At 29.0% G+C, this 17,624-nt stretch overlaps 1 protein-coding gene across 1 annotated transcript in view; it reads right to left on the bottom strand.

Moving 5' to 3' along the window:
• Positions 1–4,606: 4,606 nt before the first annotated feature.
• The window catches only part of LOC129958359 (mitochondrial ornithine transporter 1-like), a 32,705-nt gene continuing 19,687 nt past the window's right edge, over positions 4,607–17,624 (bottom strand). Inside the window, exons 3-6 of the mRNA XM_056070793.1 lie at positions 13,741–14,140; positions 8,648–8,820; positions 8,414–8,563; positions 4,607–4,907 (exon numbers count right to left, since the gene is read on the bottom strand). Coding sequence (XP_055926768.1) covers positions 4,780–4,907; positions 8,414–8,563; positions 8,648–8,820; positions 13,741–14,140 — 851 coding nt within the window. The 3' untranslated portion in view covers positions 4,607–4,779. The remainder of the gene's footprint in view (positions 4,908–8,413; positions 8,564–8,647; positions 8,821–13,740; positions 14,141–17,624) is intronic.

Genomic DNA, 17,624 nt, shown 5'->3' with positions numbered 1-17,624 from the left:
AACATGTATATGTACAATCTACATAACGCATTTAAAATTTTGTAGACGTCTTCATACCCACCAACAGGTACGGAAATTAGGTGAAAACTACGGTAAACTACAAAGATATAGAGAAACGCAGAAAATACCTTTCTCCAAATTATCGCTCATAGAATGCGAACAGTAAAAGTATTTCTTTAAAAAAAAAAAAAATCTTGTCTTACCATGAATACAAAAACGTTAAAAGTCTCTCCTCATAACAAAAAGAAACATGGGAGTTGCAATGATGACAATGAGCAATGATGACGTAAGAAAAGCAAACGTACTAGCTATTTAAAGAAACAAAATTGTAAATATCTGACAAATAGTGTCAATTTAGCTGATCAACAAAATCATGAGTGATTTTTTTAAAAAAATTTCACTTATATATTTAGTCTAATAAATACCACTGAATTTTGAAAATATTTAATTAAAATTCTTTGGAAATATCTATTCTTCAATAATTTGTTGTACTACGTTATATGCAATACATCCGAAAGAAATGCTATTCATGATTAGGTAACTTAATTTTGGCGAGTATGCGTCTTTTCAAACTGAAGGGATAAAATGTTAAATAGAATGATTTTAAGTAGCATGTATCTTAATGACCAACATAAATATCATTAGCAGTGCACATGGCATTACAGTAATCCTTTGAGTATATTTAAAAGTTCCCGAATGTAGACACACTTCCCACTGAGAAATTGTTAAAACTTGTATAATCCGCGATTATATCTTCATTATCATTTATTTTGAATCTGATAAATATGATTTGGTATTGTTAACTTTACACCATCCTGTTTAACTCCTGACAGCGTATTTTCTAAAGGCCATCTGCAGAAGCTTAAATTTACAGTTTAGTATCATTGCACACACGGTTTACTGCCCATCTCAAATGGGTTTAAAGACTAACCTGCTAATGGCGACAGAAAACTGAATGAAAATGCATCATTGAATGCTGGATGTTCCATGCAACTCAACTGGAATTATCTTGGGCGATTAGATAGAAATGACCATTATAAAATTTAAATGGATAAAATTGACAACTTCCATATTCTCAAATTCAGTATTAACTCTCAAGGATTTTCCTACCCTACCAAGTTCTATTCTTAAATGAATTTAGAAAATGACAGGGGTTTAAGGTTTCGCATTTTTAATATTTGTGTTTAAGACAAGATCTATAACGAATGCTTTTGTCCATATTGCCTTAGCTAATTTCAACTATTATGAAAATTAGCATTCAAAACCTTTTGTTGCATTGTTAGATCATGCGCGTATTAGCTGTTTAAAGCAATCACCCTCACAAGATTGAGATTTATTGGGAAGTGTTTAGATGATATTATAGTCTGTGTATTTGCTGTAGGCGCGTCAAGGACAAATTTTCTACCTCGTTGCCTTGGCAACGGTGCGGCAGACAACAGTGCCACTTTTTTTTTTTTACACAGTTAAGGTGTTCCGGTAGCTTTCTGCTTTATAGTTTGTGCTTTCGTCATTTTTTCTCTATTTCGTTTTTCAATTATAAATCAATTCGTTTTTCACAAAATAGTGTTGAAGCGTTTAGTCTCTGTCGTCATGAATAAGCCTGACGTCCGGAGACAATCAAAGATGATTGTCTACAATGTATACAATTAAAAGATTTGGTCTCATCTAAACTGAGGAGATTTGTTTTTGCAGCCCCAGAATGTAACTACGCAAATGTGTGGTGTTTCCTACAGAACGGTACAGCGAATTTGTGCAGAGCCTGATAAGACTGTAGCTGCTGAATCTCTGAACAACATTCCAGTTTTCGAATCGTCCAAGAAAAGGAATCCACGAACAAAGTTTACCACAGATTTGATGATTTTGTTAGACTGTATAACAATTTTATGACATAAGCGAATATCCAACAGCGGAAAAATTAAGATCTTGCTTAATAGAAAAAAATTAATTTTTCTGGATGCGCAAAATCATTATGGGCGATTTTGAAAATTTTCTGATTTTCTCACAAAAACCTGCGACCATCATTGCACTTTTTAATGGAAAGAAACAACATCAGTGTTTCTCAAATAAAATTTTTGAGAAAAATGCACAAAGTTAGAAACGATTCTTTATCCAGGCCAGTGATATACCTGGATGAAACTGGGGTAAACGCAACCATTCGCCTAAATATGTTTGGCAAAGTTCCACTTCCCAAGAAGGCTTAAAAGAATCAAGATTGATCATTTGCCATGCTGGATCTGCTGATCTAGACTTTACTCCATCTGCAAAACTAGTATTTCAATCAAAAAGTACAGCGAAGTTTTCAAAACGTGGTTCCCGATTTACTTAGAGAATTGAAGGAACCATCTGTCATTGTCATGTATAATGTGAGCTATCATTCGGCATATGCTGAAAAAAAATCCCTTCACAAAGACAAGACAAAAAAAAAAAAAAAAAACTGACATTGTGTCATGGCTTCTGAGCAAAAAATATTCCCCATAATGCTACCAAAACCGGACCAGAAGTATTGGGCATTGTAAAGGAGCACAAAGAAAAATATAAAGCATATGAGCTTGATTAGGTAGCATACGAAATGGGACATGAAGTAGTGAGACGCCCACCCTATAGAACTTATCTACGCGCAGGTGGAATTACGAAGAAAAATGAAACTTTCAAAATTACAGATATTAGGGAATTGCCCAATGAAGCACAGTTAAACGTAACAGCGGATGATTTGAAAAAATGTGTAAAACACGCGGAAAAAATACAAGAGGACTTGGTCAATATGAATCGGTACATTATTACAACTAAGTTTTTAATGGCATTTTTGCAACCTCTTTTAGCAATAAAATGAATCCTTAGATTCAATTAATATGTATCTAATTATAAATTCTGAATAAGTATGGTTAAAAAATTTTTTTGAATGACTTTCTTCAAAAAAGCACCAATATAACAGTTGTCATCCGAATAAAAATTGTCCACATTATAGCTATACTTTGATAATTCCCTTCATGTAGACATTTTACTGTAGTTCACAAGTAAACTTTTATCCCAAAACTAAGTAGTATTGCAAAGCCTGAGATTCAGAGTTATATCAGCACTATCAGAAGCATATTTGAACTCCACTATACTATTTTTCATTCCCAAAAGTTACATTTCGGGGACGACTCGTAGTTTGTAATAGATTTAATTTAAAAGAAAAAAATTACCTTTTCATTCTGATATAGTTAGATTGTAAAGCATATAAAAAAGTGTTTTTGTAAAGATAGATTAGTTCCAATAGATTAATATTTCGCATGCAATTATATTTAAATTTTCAAAAAATTATTCTGAATATTACAAAGAAATAAACTTTTCTTCAAAAAAAGTTATTTTGCTATTTTTTTGTTGCTATTAATGCAATGTGATAAAAATTAGTAATGAAAAAAATTGCTTACACGAGCCGATATTTCTTGTGCAAACTTTCTAAGATATCATAAAATGCAAAATCTTTCTACAGCAACAACTAGTGTCTGCTGAAAATAATATCGGCCGCTCTGAAGAAATAATATTTGGGAGATAAAATACTTAAGAAATCTAAAGTCATTATTGCTGAATTTCAAGGCTTGAATCAATTTAAAAAAAATACAATTTATGTAACTTCCGAATAAGAAAAAGATCCAAGCAACTTTCTTTTCAATTTGAAAAAGTAAATTATCTGGTCAATTTAGCTCAACAGACGTTGAAAAAAGCGATAAAGATTAATGATTTGGCTTATTTAGGTTCCCCCAGAAGTGAAAGTTACTCTCATTATCGATTGTAGTTTCAGCACGAAATTTGGTGTCATTTAATCGGCATATAAATTTATCCGTATTCAAGTTATTTCGATAATTACACTTAAAAGCATCAGATCTGTCATGTTCTTTTTTTATTTCACATATTAGTAAAAATTTTAAATGGAATGAATGAATACTAATGAGAAATATAAACATTAATATTTTTCATTTGTTAAATAATATATCGCAAGATATGGAAGAAATGAAATTCTTTGAATTAAGTAGATAAATTTGACAAAAGCGTGTAAGATCAAGAAAAGAAAAGTTATTTTAAAATTTGAAATAAATAAGCATTGATAGGATATTATAAATAATTTGTGATTTTAATAAGGCATAATGCATTCAAATTCCTAGATTCGTTTCTAGTCTTTTGGAAAATTCCCTCAAAACTACATATGTAACACTGAATTACTAATTATTTTATTTAGACAGATATTACGATTTTCCATAGTTGTTCTAATGATCCAAAATTTTTACAACACTCAAAAAACAAGTTATCGAAATTTTAAGAAAATAATGTACAAAATCTGCAAATAACTGTTTTTAATATAAGTTTACATAATTTATTATTTTACAGCTGATATTTAGCGCAAATTTTTTCATATATGTGTCACATGTTTACTGAAATTTTAATTCGATATACATAACTGAACCAGATACCTTTACACTCATATCGAAGCTTTAGACGTGTTAACATAAGTAAAACAAAACAGTATAAGTAACCTCATATCTTTTAAGGTTGCATGTATTTATATTTCATAAAGTTAAAATAGGGCGCTTCAAAAGCAAAATCAAAGAAAAGTCACCAACACCAATTATTCATACATCAATTTATTTCTCATAGATTAAAAACAATAACTAAATGTGAAGTTGGGAGTAATTTCCCAATTAAAATGAATCATTTACATAGTAACTTGGTGTGAATTAAAGCAATAAATTATACAACTGCTATCATAGCTGGATTCTTAAACAAATCTTATTTTTCCATTTAAGATATGCAAGATAATCCAAAATTTAAAAATTGTTTTGTATATTCAAAAGCAACAAATAAAGCTCCACTAGCAGGAAATGTTCTTAAAACGGTTGGACCCAATCCTTTATATAATGCCCTAAATCCTATGGAAAGAATACACATATATAAGGCTACAATTCTAAAACATTTAAATTCAATATCAAGAGAATATACAACCACGGGGGGAAAAGAAAATGCGCCAACCAGCTTTATTCAGGTATCATCTATCTGCCAATCATAAAAAAGAAATTAATATATTCTTAAAGATTTTGTAATTAAAAATTTATAAGGAGCCTTCCTCCCACCCTCTCTCTCTCTCACTTTTTATTATATATATATATATGCATAAGAACAAGAACAAACTTTAAAATTCTCAAAAGCAACACCCATTCTTTTCATCATATTTCAAAACTACATGAAAAATTCTTCCAGGAAACCAAATTTCATTAATCGAGACTTGTTCATTTCGAAATTATGAGCTAAAAATTTTGACTTTCTATTGTAAAAACAAAATTTTGTACTTTTATTCATATCTTAAAAAATAATATGGTTATTGACTCATTTAAACTCTTTTTGTTATAAAAATAAAAGGTATTCTATACATTTTGCACACATATTTATCATTAAAAAATAATTTTTAAATTGCAAAATTTAGAGTTCGAACATTTTGAAATGCAACACACTTAAATTTGGACATAAATCGAAGAACAAGGCCATTTTATGGGGATCTGCAAAATTTCAGCCCATTTCTGTTAGTAGTTTTTCCGTTACATTAAGTTTTCTGTATTTCTGTATTCTAAAACTTTGCATTTAAAAGCAATACAGAAAACATTTTTTAAAAAACAAAGCTGATACTCTTTTATTAAAAAATTCTATTCTTTGGAAAATTAATGCACTATTTTCATATACGAAGATCAAGAGCAGAATAAAGCTGGGTAACTCCTTTTGTTTTCATGACTTTAAAAAAAAACACAAATTAAAGTTAGAATGAAAAATTACTTTAGTTCCTTCAATTAATTTCACAATGAAAAGATAAGAAAATTTCATCCCTAAAATAATGTCTTGAGAAACCATCCATAATTTTTTTCTTCTTAAAAAATAACACCATTTAACCTGAATTTTCAGTTTCACATCATGTTGTGCGGATGTGCATATAATGGAACTAGAAAGAGTTATAATCATTATCAGCTTCGATATCAGCAAATAAAAACAGAGTTATAAATATACGAATTCTTTCGCATATGTACAATTTTATTAAAAATATCGCTACGCGAACAGATTTAGAATATTGGATATATTTTTATTAAAAATTCTATTCTTTGGAAAATTCATGCATTTCTGAAATTATATTTAGTCTGAAATGTAAGAAAATCATCATTGAAATAACACCAAGAAAATTTTTAGAGGTGGCATGCCATATAAGTTCTAAGTTTTCATTTTCCGAATTGCTGCACATTACAAATCCCAATTACAGTACTGTGCAATTTAATTGGGACAAACACAAAAAGGTACACCCTTGTTGTTTAATTAGTATAGGTTCACTTACATGCATGGTATAGCAATCTAGTAATCAATATGTCCTCCTGTAGCTTTGATGAGATCCTGTACATGTTTTAACAAGGATTCCACTAATTTATAACATGCGTTTTTGATGTCATCAAAAGGAAACCAAACTTTTATGATATTCTCAATCATATTTCTCTTAGTTTAACAGTCCGTCACACTTTTCTTCACAATGCTCTAGAAATTTTTCATTAGATTTACATCTGTCGAATTACCAGGCCAATCCAAAATTGTTAATATCTTTCCTTGAAAACAATTCTTTACCACCTTGGAATGATGGTTTGGAGCAAGATCTTGTTGAAAGACACCAACACCACCAGCAAACATTTGCATCAGAGACACAATTTTTTCTTCTAGTATTGAAATGTATTTTTTAGAGTTCATCATCCCGTCAACTGGTACTAAGCTCCAGATCCTACAGTTGTAAAATGACCTCAAAATATCTGCTTCTGAGGGTGCATAACTTTTTGATTAAGATGTTGTTCTCTAATGGGTTTTCCAGCTCTTCGTCTGACAAATGTTGATTGAATTTCTCACATTAAAAATTGTTTTGTCGCTGAATACAACCTTATTCCAGTCTTGTGCAGCCCAGTATTGATATTTCCTGGCCCAATACAAACATTTTCTCTTTACTACAGGTGTTAACTGTTTTTTAGACTGGTTTCCTACCCATTTTCCTGCTTCAATAAGCCTTTGTCATATTGTTGATGAATCAGTGCTCACACCAGTAGCTAATAATTATCTCTGAAGATCTGTACTTGTTTTGCGAGGATGCATTTTACTAATTTTTTTACAAGAAATTTGTTTGTCTGAGGTGTGTATTCCCAAGAAATGAAGAAATTTATAAAAAAAAAGGAGTCTGTCCCAATTAATTTGCACACTACTGTAAGTTCACGATAAATAAGTTTAAATAATAAGAATTAAATGGAGACTAATAAAGAAAAAAGTTTTGATTTCTACGTTTTTTTAATGACAAAATCATTCTTTAAAGGTCACATTTTTCAATATTGTCTGTACCAAAAGCATCTAAATTTAAGAGGACAAGAGCATGGCTAATTCCTTTATATGTATAGAAATGATAATATCTTTGAAGATTTATTCAAAAACCAATTATTTAATAGCATCTATATTACGATAACTAACTCAGAGCAGATCAGAAATTTATTAAGCATAAAAAAATCGGAAACTACGGAATCTTGTAAAAGAAATACAGTGAGTAAATATTACACAAATTCCCATTCAGAGTTACAAGTTACGAAAAATGAAACAAATAGTTCAAACATGCTATCACGTTGAGAGAATAAAATTGGAATAGTAATTGCATTTTAAGTGCCTATAATTTTTATCATATTTTCACAATATACAAAATCAGGTAAGAAGTACTTTTATTTTAATGGTAAACTATATTGGGGGAAAAAAGCAATTTAATACATACTACACAATAAGTTGGGATAATGTTTATCAATGCACAAAAACTACAACATGGAGCTTATACAAAATGGGTTTTTCCCCCTTCTTTTATCACAAAAACCAGATATTTAAGAAAATTAAGGATGTTATTATTCAAATTTATCATCCCAACTGGCTACACAAGTGATAATTGTGAATGTTGAGTGAATTTTGAAGCATTGATGAAGCAGAAATTCATCCAGCAATTGCATTTTAAAATAGTTCTTTTATATTCTAGCGTTATATGATAATAACAAAATTTACCGTAAAAGATATAAAAATCTTATTTTAAAAAGAAATAAACGCAAGCAATACATTATTTCTATACCATGAATGGGAGTGAAAAGCGAAAGAAATGAACATATCTTGAGAGTAAATATTTGGAGGCACAGTGAAAGATTTATGAATTACAGAATCAAGAGGGTTTCTATTTTATTTGCAATTCACATTCATGGTATAGGGTAGATCTATCTTCTAACACATTTAAAAATGGATTCAACACATTTAACAGAAAATATTCGAATCAAATAAGTGTGAATCAGAAATAAGAATAGAATTACTGTGTTTAGTTTAAAAATAATGAACACACATATATTACCTTCTTTCCTTATAAGGTCTTTTGTAACTTCTAATGTTGAATCATTCGATTTTGAAATCTGCAATCTAGATTTAATAACATCAGCAGGAAAAATTGCAACCCAAAACGAGACTCCACCAATTCCACCAGCAATTATGGTCCTCAAAAGACCTATATACATGAAAAATGTTAATGATCATTTTATATAATAGTGTCTCATAAATACATTACATGTGCAATTGGAAGATTATATACCTATATCATCTTTTGTCTTTCCTTTAGGTGTTAGCATATTTCTTGACAATTCATATCCACCAAAGAAAAAGAAATATCCTGGCATTTCACGAAGAACAGTAACTCCAAAACCACGAAAAAAACCTAATATACCTTCGGATTTGAAAATTTCTTTCGTCAATACCCAAGGTCCACTACAGAAAAAATTCATACAGTGAGTTATAAAATTATCAAAAAAATCATTTACTTTTGAAAAAGAATCAATCATCCTTAAGAAAGATTGAAGCATTTTTCCTAAAGATAAAAGGAAGATTAAAATACTGAAAACAATTTGTTCAGAAAAAAAATATTACACCGATATATAAATAAAATGGGTGTACTTATAGTTACTTTAAAATAGAACAATAAAATAAATTTCTGCATATGTAATCGTCATCCAAAGTTCAAATATTTTAAATATAGTTTCAATTAAAACCAAAACGGCCTTTTAACATTAATATTTTTCAGTTTTTTTTTTTTTTTTTTCATTATTTGAAAATATGACAACAAAACTGCTTTCATAACATTAATACCTGGCAAAAAGCAATTTATCTAGCTGCTCAAAGTGTTTGAAAATCAGAGAATAATGTTTTAAAAATATGAAAATTACATATGAATAATACTGAATTACACATTTATACATGATAACATTGACAAAGAAAATATTTTTCGTGTTTCTTTCTACATAATCACTGAGTTATTTTCAGCAAATTTATTGTAACTTTTTCCACTCCAATCATTTTTTAAAAAGTAAAATATTCAAGTCGTTCTCTTTCAAATAAAAGAAAAGAATGATGATTATATTTTATCAATTTAGTATACCTTTCAATGGAAGAAGAAAAGAAATATCCAATAATTCTCGACAAAAGAGATAATTTTATAGATTCATTTCCTATTTCAATTGCTTTGCTAATCATATAAAATAATAACACAAAAATAATAAATTTTGACTAAAATGTGTGTTAAAATAACATTTAACAATTAAAAATATAAAGAAACTGTTAGTTATCTATTAAAATGGAAAGTCTGCTATTCAAAATAATTCAATTCATCAACAAGGGAGCAATAAATCGTAGCTTAAGTATGCCTTAATTATATTGTGTATTTTCTGTAAGCAGTTCAAGGTCACATTTTCTACCGTATTACTGTTACCAGACAACCAATAACGAGATAGAAAATGTGACTTTGAACCACTTACAGAAAATACACAGACTATAGAATGCTAAAAACCAGCAAGAAACATTGTTGCACTGGATTGCCTCTTTTAGAGCAAACATAATATTTTATGCTTTCTTCCAGAGCAGATACAAAACTGAAAATTTTTAAGCACTTCTTAATCAGATTTACTAGAATAAAATCCTATTCCAAACTGATGGAGTATTCAGAAAAAACAATTGTGCATTGTAGTATCTTTTTATAGTAAGATTAAAGGGACTTTTAATGCACAGTCCACAAGAAAAACTAATTACCAATTAGATTATCAGAAAAATTTGTCAGAATTTCTTTAAAGCAGAAAAGGTTCATGAAATTCATAACCAATACTGTTTTAATACATCATCTTTCAGAAAAATCAATGGTTCTATTTTTTTAATAAAATATGACAAAATAAATCAATTTTTGCATACATATCTGTAAATAAAAAACAACAAGCATAGAAATAAACAATGCACAATAATTTTATGCTTTTCTTATAGTTGCATAATTACTTCACAAATATAAAGGAAGGTTTAAAATGACTTTAGAAAGCAAATTGAGGCAAATTAATTTTTTGAAATTAGAAATATTTAAACAAACACAAGACTAGTAATGCACTAATGACTAACAGTGCAATGTGAAACATTTCTTGACTAATTTTCCAATGGCAAACAAATTACATTAAAAATAATGCTATGTCTACCATGCCTTACTAGTTTCATGCTCAGCAAATAATTATATAATGATATATGCTACACATTTTGAGGAAAAACATAAACACTGGTTTTAAAAATAATTCACTAACATTATTATTCAACAAGCATATATTAAAAACAGAAGTATGTAATACATCTTGATTTCCAATACAAAAATATCACATTATATATTATATGAATATTCATCTATAACTTATTCAAGCTAAGAAATGATAATATATCTAGAACACTGAATCTGCCACTACCACAAACTACCATTAATAAAATTAAATCTCACTGTAACAAAACATACTTCTAAAAAATAAAGTCATATAAAAACAAAATGAATGTATGAAATCATAATATATTCTTCGATAATAATTCTAAAAAATATTTCATTTTATAAGTATTCAGACATCTCGATGCATTTTGACACACATTTAAATAAAATTTCTACAAATTTAAAACTTGCATAATAGAAAAATTAATTCTTATAAGATAGAGTAAATCCAATTAAAAAATTTCTAAAATATTTTAGATCACCTAGCCTGCATGGTATCATGTAATCTAAACCATAGGAAAATATTCCTTCATCAACACTGGTATGGAATATTAAAAATCGTTAAAAAATCCTGTGTATTAGAAAATTTTCCAAAGGCCTACCATGAAAGATGCAGACAAAATTATTAAAAGCAATATTTCATAATTAAGCACTATTTAATATTGTTCCTCAAAAATGATAGTTAGACAATTACTCAATTTCTGTGTCACTAATAGTCATAGTTCTAGACAAAAGGAACAGATCTTCTTGAAGTCTGCTATGAGAATTTCCATGGCCATGGCCATGAAGAAACTAGCCTAGATGATTCTATTTCCCTTTTTGTTTCACAGACATTTTGATTCAAATCCCAAAAATATTCTAGCTTTTCCAGTTATATAATAATGGCAAGTAAAAACATTTCCTACTAAATTTTGTCATATTTTATACATAAGATTAACATCTACTTAAAAAATTATGCAATAATCTGCTTTTATTGTAAAATGATTAAAATTGCCTCCTTTTCAAAAATATGACTGGCTCAATTAAATCTATGATATCACTTTCATTTTTCATGAATATTACAAGTTTTCATCGGTTATTATATAAGATATTCATTAGTTAAAAAATCCTCAACAGGATATGATTTGTTCAGCCTATTAATCAGTTTAAAGCTACTTGTAAGTAGTAAAAGTAGGAATACAAAACATACACTCCCCAGAAATACACCACTGCCATTAAAACTATGGTTTAATTTATTTTTAATGGATTGCTCAGTTTGCTTCTATCAGAATGAAAAATTATCAAAACCAAAATGAATATTCAAGGCTTCTCTACGACGAATAAATGAACTTAGGTCTTTGCATCTCAAATGAAATTGCAACATAATTTCCCCCTCTATTAGAGTAAGCAAGTCTGAATATGGAAGTTCTAATGATTGCAGAGATATTCATTGGAACTTTCAATTTTTGTGAAACAAGACTTTATTTATATTGCCTAGATTTCCACTTAGGAAAATATCTCATGTAGAAAGAAATATTCCGAAAAAAAAAATACATGCTGATGCTCATACTCCCAAGTGATGTCTGATTATTCCAAATAACTACATTTTAAGAAACATCTCATATGAAGTCATTCAGAAGAACTAAATTATGTGTGGAGAAGGCTTCAATCTTCTGAAACTTCAAATTTTAATAAATTGATGCTGATTTGAGTTCAGAAACTAGAACTATTCATATTTCCAACAAAATGCGTGCAATTAAACATTACTGTGTTTGTATTTAAATATTTGTCAACTGAAAAGCTATCAGTACTGAAAACTACATTGCTCAAGGCATTAATACAACTTTCCATTCGAAAAAAAAAGTAATTATAATCCTTTCTAGAATTTCTTTCAATGCAAGATGTTTAAATTCTCAATTTTAACAATATTAAATGAGTAGCATTTAATATTTGCTCAAACTAGTTATAATCAAGGAAATCATATTTTAACACAAATATCATATTTAAACATCCATTTTCATTAAGAAAATACTACTTTCCCCTTCACTTATGCATAATCTTGCCATTCTGTATCTCAAGCTTTAAATTAGGTGGTGATATTTAGGCAGAAAGGCATTTGTTTATCACATCGTATATGCTATTTCAGGATGTGATTAATAAATAGCTTTATCTATATTTGCATAATTAGATCATGAATTCTCAGTGCGGAAATAAAAATATTATGAAATAAGAGAAAAAATAAAGTTTGGGAATCATTTCAAGGGTTGCTGAAGCTCTAAACCCTAATGAACAATTGCCACTGCATGTATTATATTTCTAAAAAGAAAATAATTTCTTTTGTATTATAATTTATGTTTATGAACAAAATTATACTACAGGAAATAAATTATTGGTAATATACACTTGCAAACCATTTCCTTTTGATGGTACTTTCTATGATTCTTAAATGCTTCAAAGACATCTATGATTCTTAAGTGCCTTAATAACACCTAATAAAGAAAACTGTCATTAAGACTATATCATTTTAAGTTTTAATGACAATTTTCTTGTCTTTATGTAATCTTAAGAAAATTGTATCAAGATTGAAAATGTCTTATATTATTGTATACATTTCTTACAAGCATTTTATTACAATTTACAGTAGTTACATTTAGAAATTCGAAACATATATCTTAGTAAAAGAGTGATAAAAATTCAATCACCCTTCAATGCATCTATTAAACATATATGTTACAAATGATTACAAGGGAGGATATAATTTAGGTATGAAACTAGGTTTTCATACAAATTTAATTCATATTCAGAAAATAAATAATTCCAATAGAGAAAATATTTTGAACCATTATGAACTCTCAAGTTAATATACATAAACTGGAATAATCAGATAAAGTCTTTGGAAGATGGGGCTAATATCAGTAAATGCAAAGCGTCTGATAAATAAAATTCCTCAAACAAAAAAGTACTTTTGACCTACATCAAAACCAATCTCTTCTTGTTTAACAGATATGAAGGCGCTTTTCATCAGTGGACAGCTATCTTGATTTAATTATCAGATAGATACCCAGTTTCACCTGAGGAAATAAGAATACTTTAAGCACATTTTTACTAAAGAAATAATTAGTTAGAAATTGAATTTTTTGGCTTACATGTGCGGACGTTTGCCTGCTGTATCTTGGGCAGAAGTTTCTCGCATGGCTTGAAGACGACATTTCACTAATTCAGTAGGACAAAGGGAGAAAGATGAGAAAAATGCTGCAAAGAACCCAGCAGTAGCATTTTCTAAGGGATTTAAATCAAGTACGTTTTCTTTTCTGAGTAAAAATTTAACAGCATTTTGGCACACTCCATACGCACAGAACAAGACAGAGTTCTCAGCTATATTAGCAACTAAAGCAGGTACTGTACCGGCATAAAGTCCACGGAATCCTTCTTTAAAAAGAGTCTCTTTGAAACAAATTAAGCTATTTTGGTATAAATGAGGGAAAGTTTGCATTTTTACTTTTATAGTATCCAGAGGTTGCCCAACAAACACGCAAGCGGCACCACCTAAGGGAGAAAAAAAAAGCGTATGAGAATAAACTAAAATACAAAAAAGGAGAGAGCAAATATTACATGGCATGGCACATTTTAGTTTTGCATACAGTTAATCTACATCTACATGTGTGAACACATATTTTATCCACTGAAATCATGTCATGTCTATTAACTGCAGAACGGCGACAGCTATAATCATAAAAGCGGCATTTCATGGTAATAGTAAAGCAGCTTTATACGCTCCGATGTGATCGCTTACACCAAACGACCAAATGTGGAATTAGCATTTTTATTTCGAAAATAAATACGGAAAAAAAAAGTCTACAAAATTGTAGAGCATCATCTATTTAGTATGGTAAGACATTTTGCACAAATTAATATTTAAAAAAAATGCTTAAAATTCAAATTTGTTTGGTAGTTATTACCAAAATTGAAGTCACAAGTGCCGATCGTATAAAATTATCATTCACCAACTCTGGCCATTCTGCATTTAGTACGTAAATTGCATAAAATTCCTATATTACGCAAATGAGTATATAAGTTCCTACTTGCTACCCAGAAACTATTGTTGAAAGCGATAGTTGTATAATATTCAGCGCTAAAACGGCAAAAAGAAATTATCTAAAAATGAGAATCGAGAGATGTTTCAGATTCGCATTGAATGTGAGTGTAAGGTAAAAATGACAAAGCAGTTGTATCGTGAGCACTTTGGAATTCAGAGTTCTACATGAAACACCATTTTAAATACTGTGAAACTTTTAAAGCTGCTAGCACATAACAGAAATTACTGACAGCCATTAAGAGAACGCAATTCTTCCTACGATATGACTCTGAGTGCAAGAAGCGGATATACCACTATTCAATCTGACAACCCAGAAACGAAAGGGTCGCTATAATAATTTGATTGTTTTTTTAAGCGGTCTTTCATTAATTCTTTTTTTCTAGTATTTTTGCAGATTTTTTTTATTTTCATTTCATGTACCGATTTATACGTTTTGCTATTGCATTTGAAATTTGATCTTCCATTCATCAATAGCTTTTAAAGTATTTAGCAATTTATTCAGTCTCCGCCAGTTTTAAAATGAAACATATTATTGTTCTGTACAAAAAAATGTATAAAGTAATCTGGAATTAAATTTTCTTCCTTAAAGAAAAATCTAAAATGTATTCATGAAGACTTGACTTTTTTCTTTTCCTGTTAGTAAACTGATTACTAAATACAAAACAAGATTCTAAAGCTTAACTACAGATCAAGAAATGCTTTCTCAATTTTATGAACTAAATGATGTAAACGAATGTATTTCAATTCCATGTAAAGAAAAAACGTTTATAATTTATTTTTGTTGTTGTTAAAGGACATTTGTATTTAGCGTATTTTAATTCTATGAAATCTCTTACCATTATATTTGATGCTATGCCATTATTTGTTTTTAAACATCTGTATGCTAGGCCAAATTATTAAATACCTGATGTAGGCAACTACCTAGAAGTTAATATCTTTGTTGCTGCATTTTCAAAATAATTTAATAAGGTATTTTTGCTTAAATTACAAGGATTGTGTGCTCTAACTTATTCAAATTAAAATCAAGTCTAGTTTAAATTTCGAAAAGCTATTCGAGCAATATTTCTATTTAAACATTTTTTTTTTTTTTTTTTTTTTTTTTTTGCAAATTTTATTATGTTCGGTATTATTATATTTAAAAATAATTCTTAATAATTAAACGTAATTTAGATTAAATTAAAAACGTTTTTTAAAATTTTTTTATAAAATTACTTTAAAATTTAAGCAAGATATTGAAACAAATTCTTCAAAACGTAGCTTACAGTTAAAAATTTGCTACATAAAATTACTTAAAAAAAGATTAAATTAAAATTAATTAAAAAAACCGTTTTAAGAGTTGATATTTTTGATAAGTTGATAAAAAAGGAGGGAAAGACGGCTCCCGATTCTTGCATTGTCTACAAGCCTCTAGAAAGCTTAATCCGGCACTGGCTATGTGATTGCTACATTGTATTCATTTAAGAAGAAATTGGTTTTTAAACATATAGCAATTTATTACTTAGATTTATTTGCCAATTTTCGATCGAGTAGCGTTCCAAAGAGGACACTTTCCACTTTTTTTATGAATGATTGAACTGCATTATGAGAATCGTAAATTCAATTTTCCCAATTCATTTTAATATTGTTTTTTCATTAAATACTTCTATGTAGCTTGTAAAAATAAATAAAGCTATTGGGATGCTTTTCATACGTCGTATATTTCTTTTTGTTGGTTGAATAACCTATATTTGCACATATTAAAATATTTTCATTTGTATCTTAAGTTGATACATTTTCATGAATTCATGCAACTGGAACATTCACATAAAATTCTTTGTTTGTTAAATTGATTCTTTCAAATCTCAAACTAAAAATCTGTAAAAAAGAAGGTGATTGAAATTTAGTAACTTATTAATAATATGAATTAACATGAATAAACATCGCAAATTTTATCGCATAAAAACACATTCAGATAGAATTTAAGTTCACTTTATTACATGCAATTTAGTTTGGAATAGTCTTTACGTATAAATCAAAAAGATCTTCAAGAATTCATGTCTTAGGAAGATGAATTCCTGATTTTCAGTGATAGTGATGATATCGACTAGGTCCAAAATGATTCGTTCACTTTTGAGGAGCAAATAGTTTGGAAAGTATTTTCTGATTTGCGTGAAAATGCTCATTATCCATTTCGACTGTCAAAAATCTGTTTTTGACCGGCAAATCTAGAGCTTGCCCTAGATGGCTCTCGATAATTTCTGTAGTGTGCTAGCACTTATAGAAATGCATAAACCCCAAATCTTACTTGCATAAATCACAAATCTCCAGCTGGTACACAAATTAAAAAAACTGCATTTTATTTATACCATTAATAATAATAATAGCTGTTTTTTTTTGGTATTAAATCGGTGATGTTTTGAAACTTTTTAATTCACTTTTTTGCGAATCCTATATCATTTCGAGATAAGACATTAATTCCGAATTTAGCCGCAAGGTGACACTAAAAGAATTTAATTACTTTACGCACAGATACTTTATTATTAGTAATTCAGTCTGCGTCTCGTTTTAGAGCAACACGAGGACTAACTAGAAATGGACAGCGTAAATTTGAATTGAAATCAGACGTTGAGGGCGATACCTGAATTAGCACGTTTCTTTCAAAATTTCCATGCTACAGCAACGGGACGGTGTTCTGCCCTCGTCTTCATATATAATGTACACTAGGTCCACAAACTGCCTATTTTTACACAAGGAAACCCTCCGCGCTTTTGCACATGTACCAATCGGCTTTGATTTTATCAAACTAAAGATGAGATGAAAGATGGCGGATGAGACATTAAATTTTTAGTAAGCAATAGACTGAAACATTACATAAATTCCGAATTCAAACATATTGGCTTGCTTTTTAAAAAAAAAACATAGGAAAGATTGCTAAAAAGGCTCTTCTTAAGGTGC

The sequence above is a fragment of the Argiope bruennichi genome, chromosome X1 (genome assembly GCF_947563725.1).
Source record: "Argiope bruennichi chromosome X1, qqArgBrue1.1, whole genome shotgun sequence".
Classification (NCBI taxonomy): domain Eukaryota; kingdom Metazoa; phylum Arthropoda; class Arachnida; order Araneae; family Araneidae; genus Argiope; species Argiope bruennichi.
The sequence above is the reverse complement of the archived record's forward strand: the minus strand, read 5'-3'. Positions and strand labels throughout refer to the sequence as shown.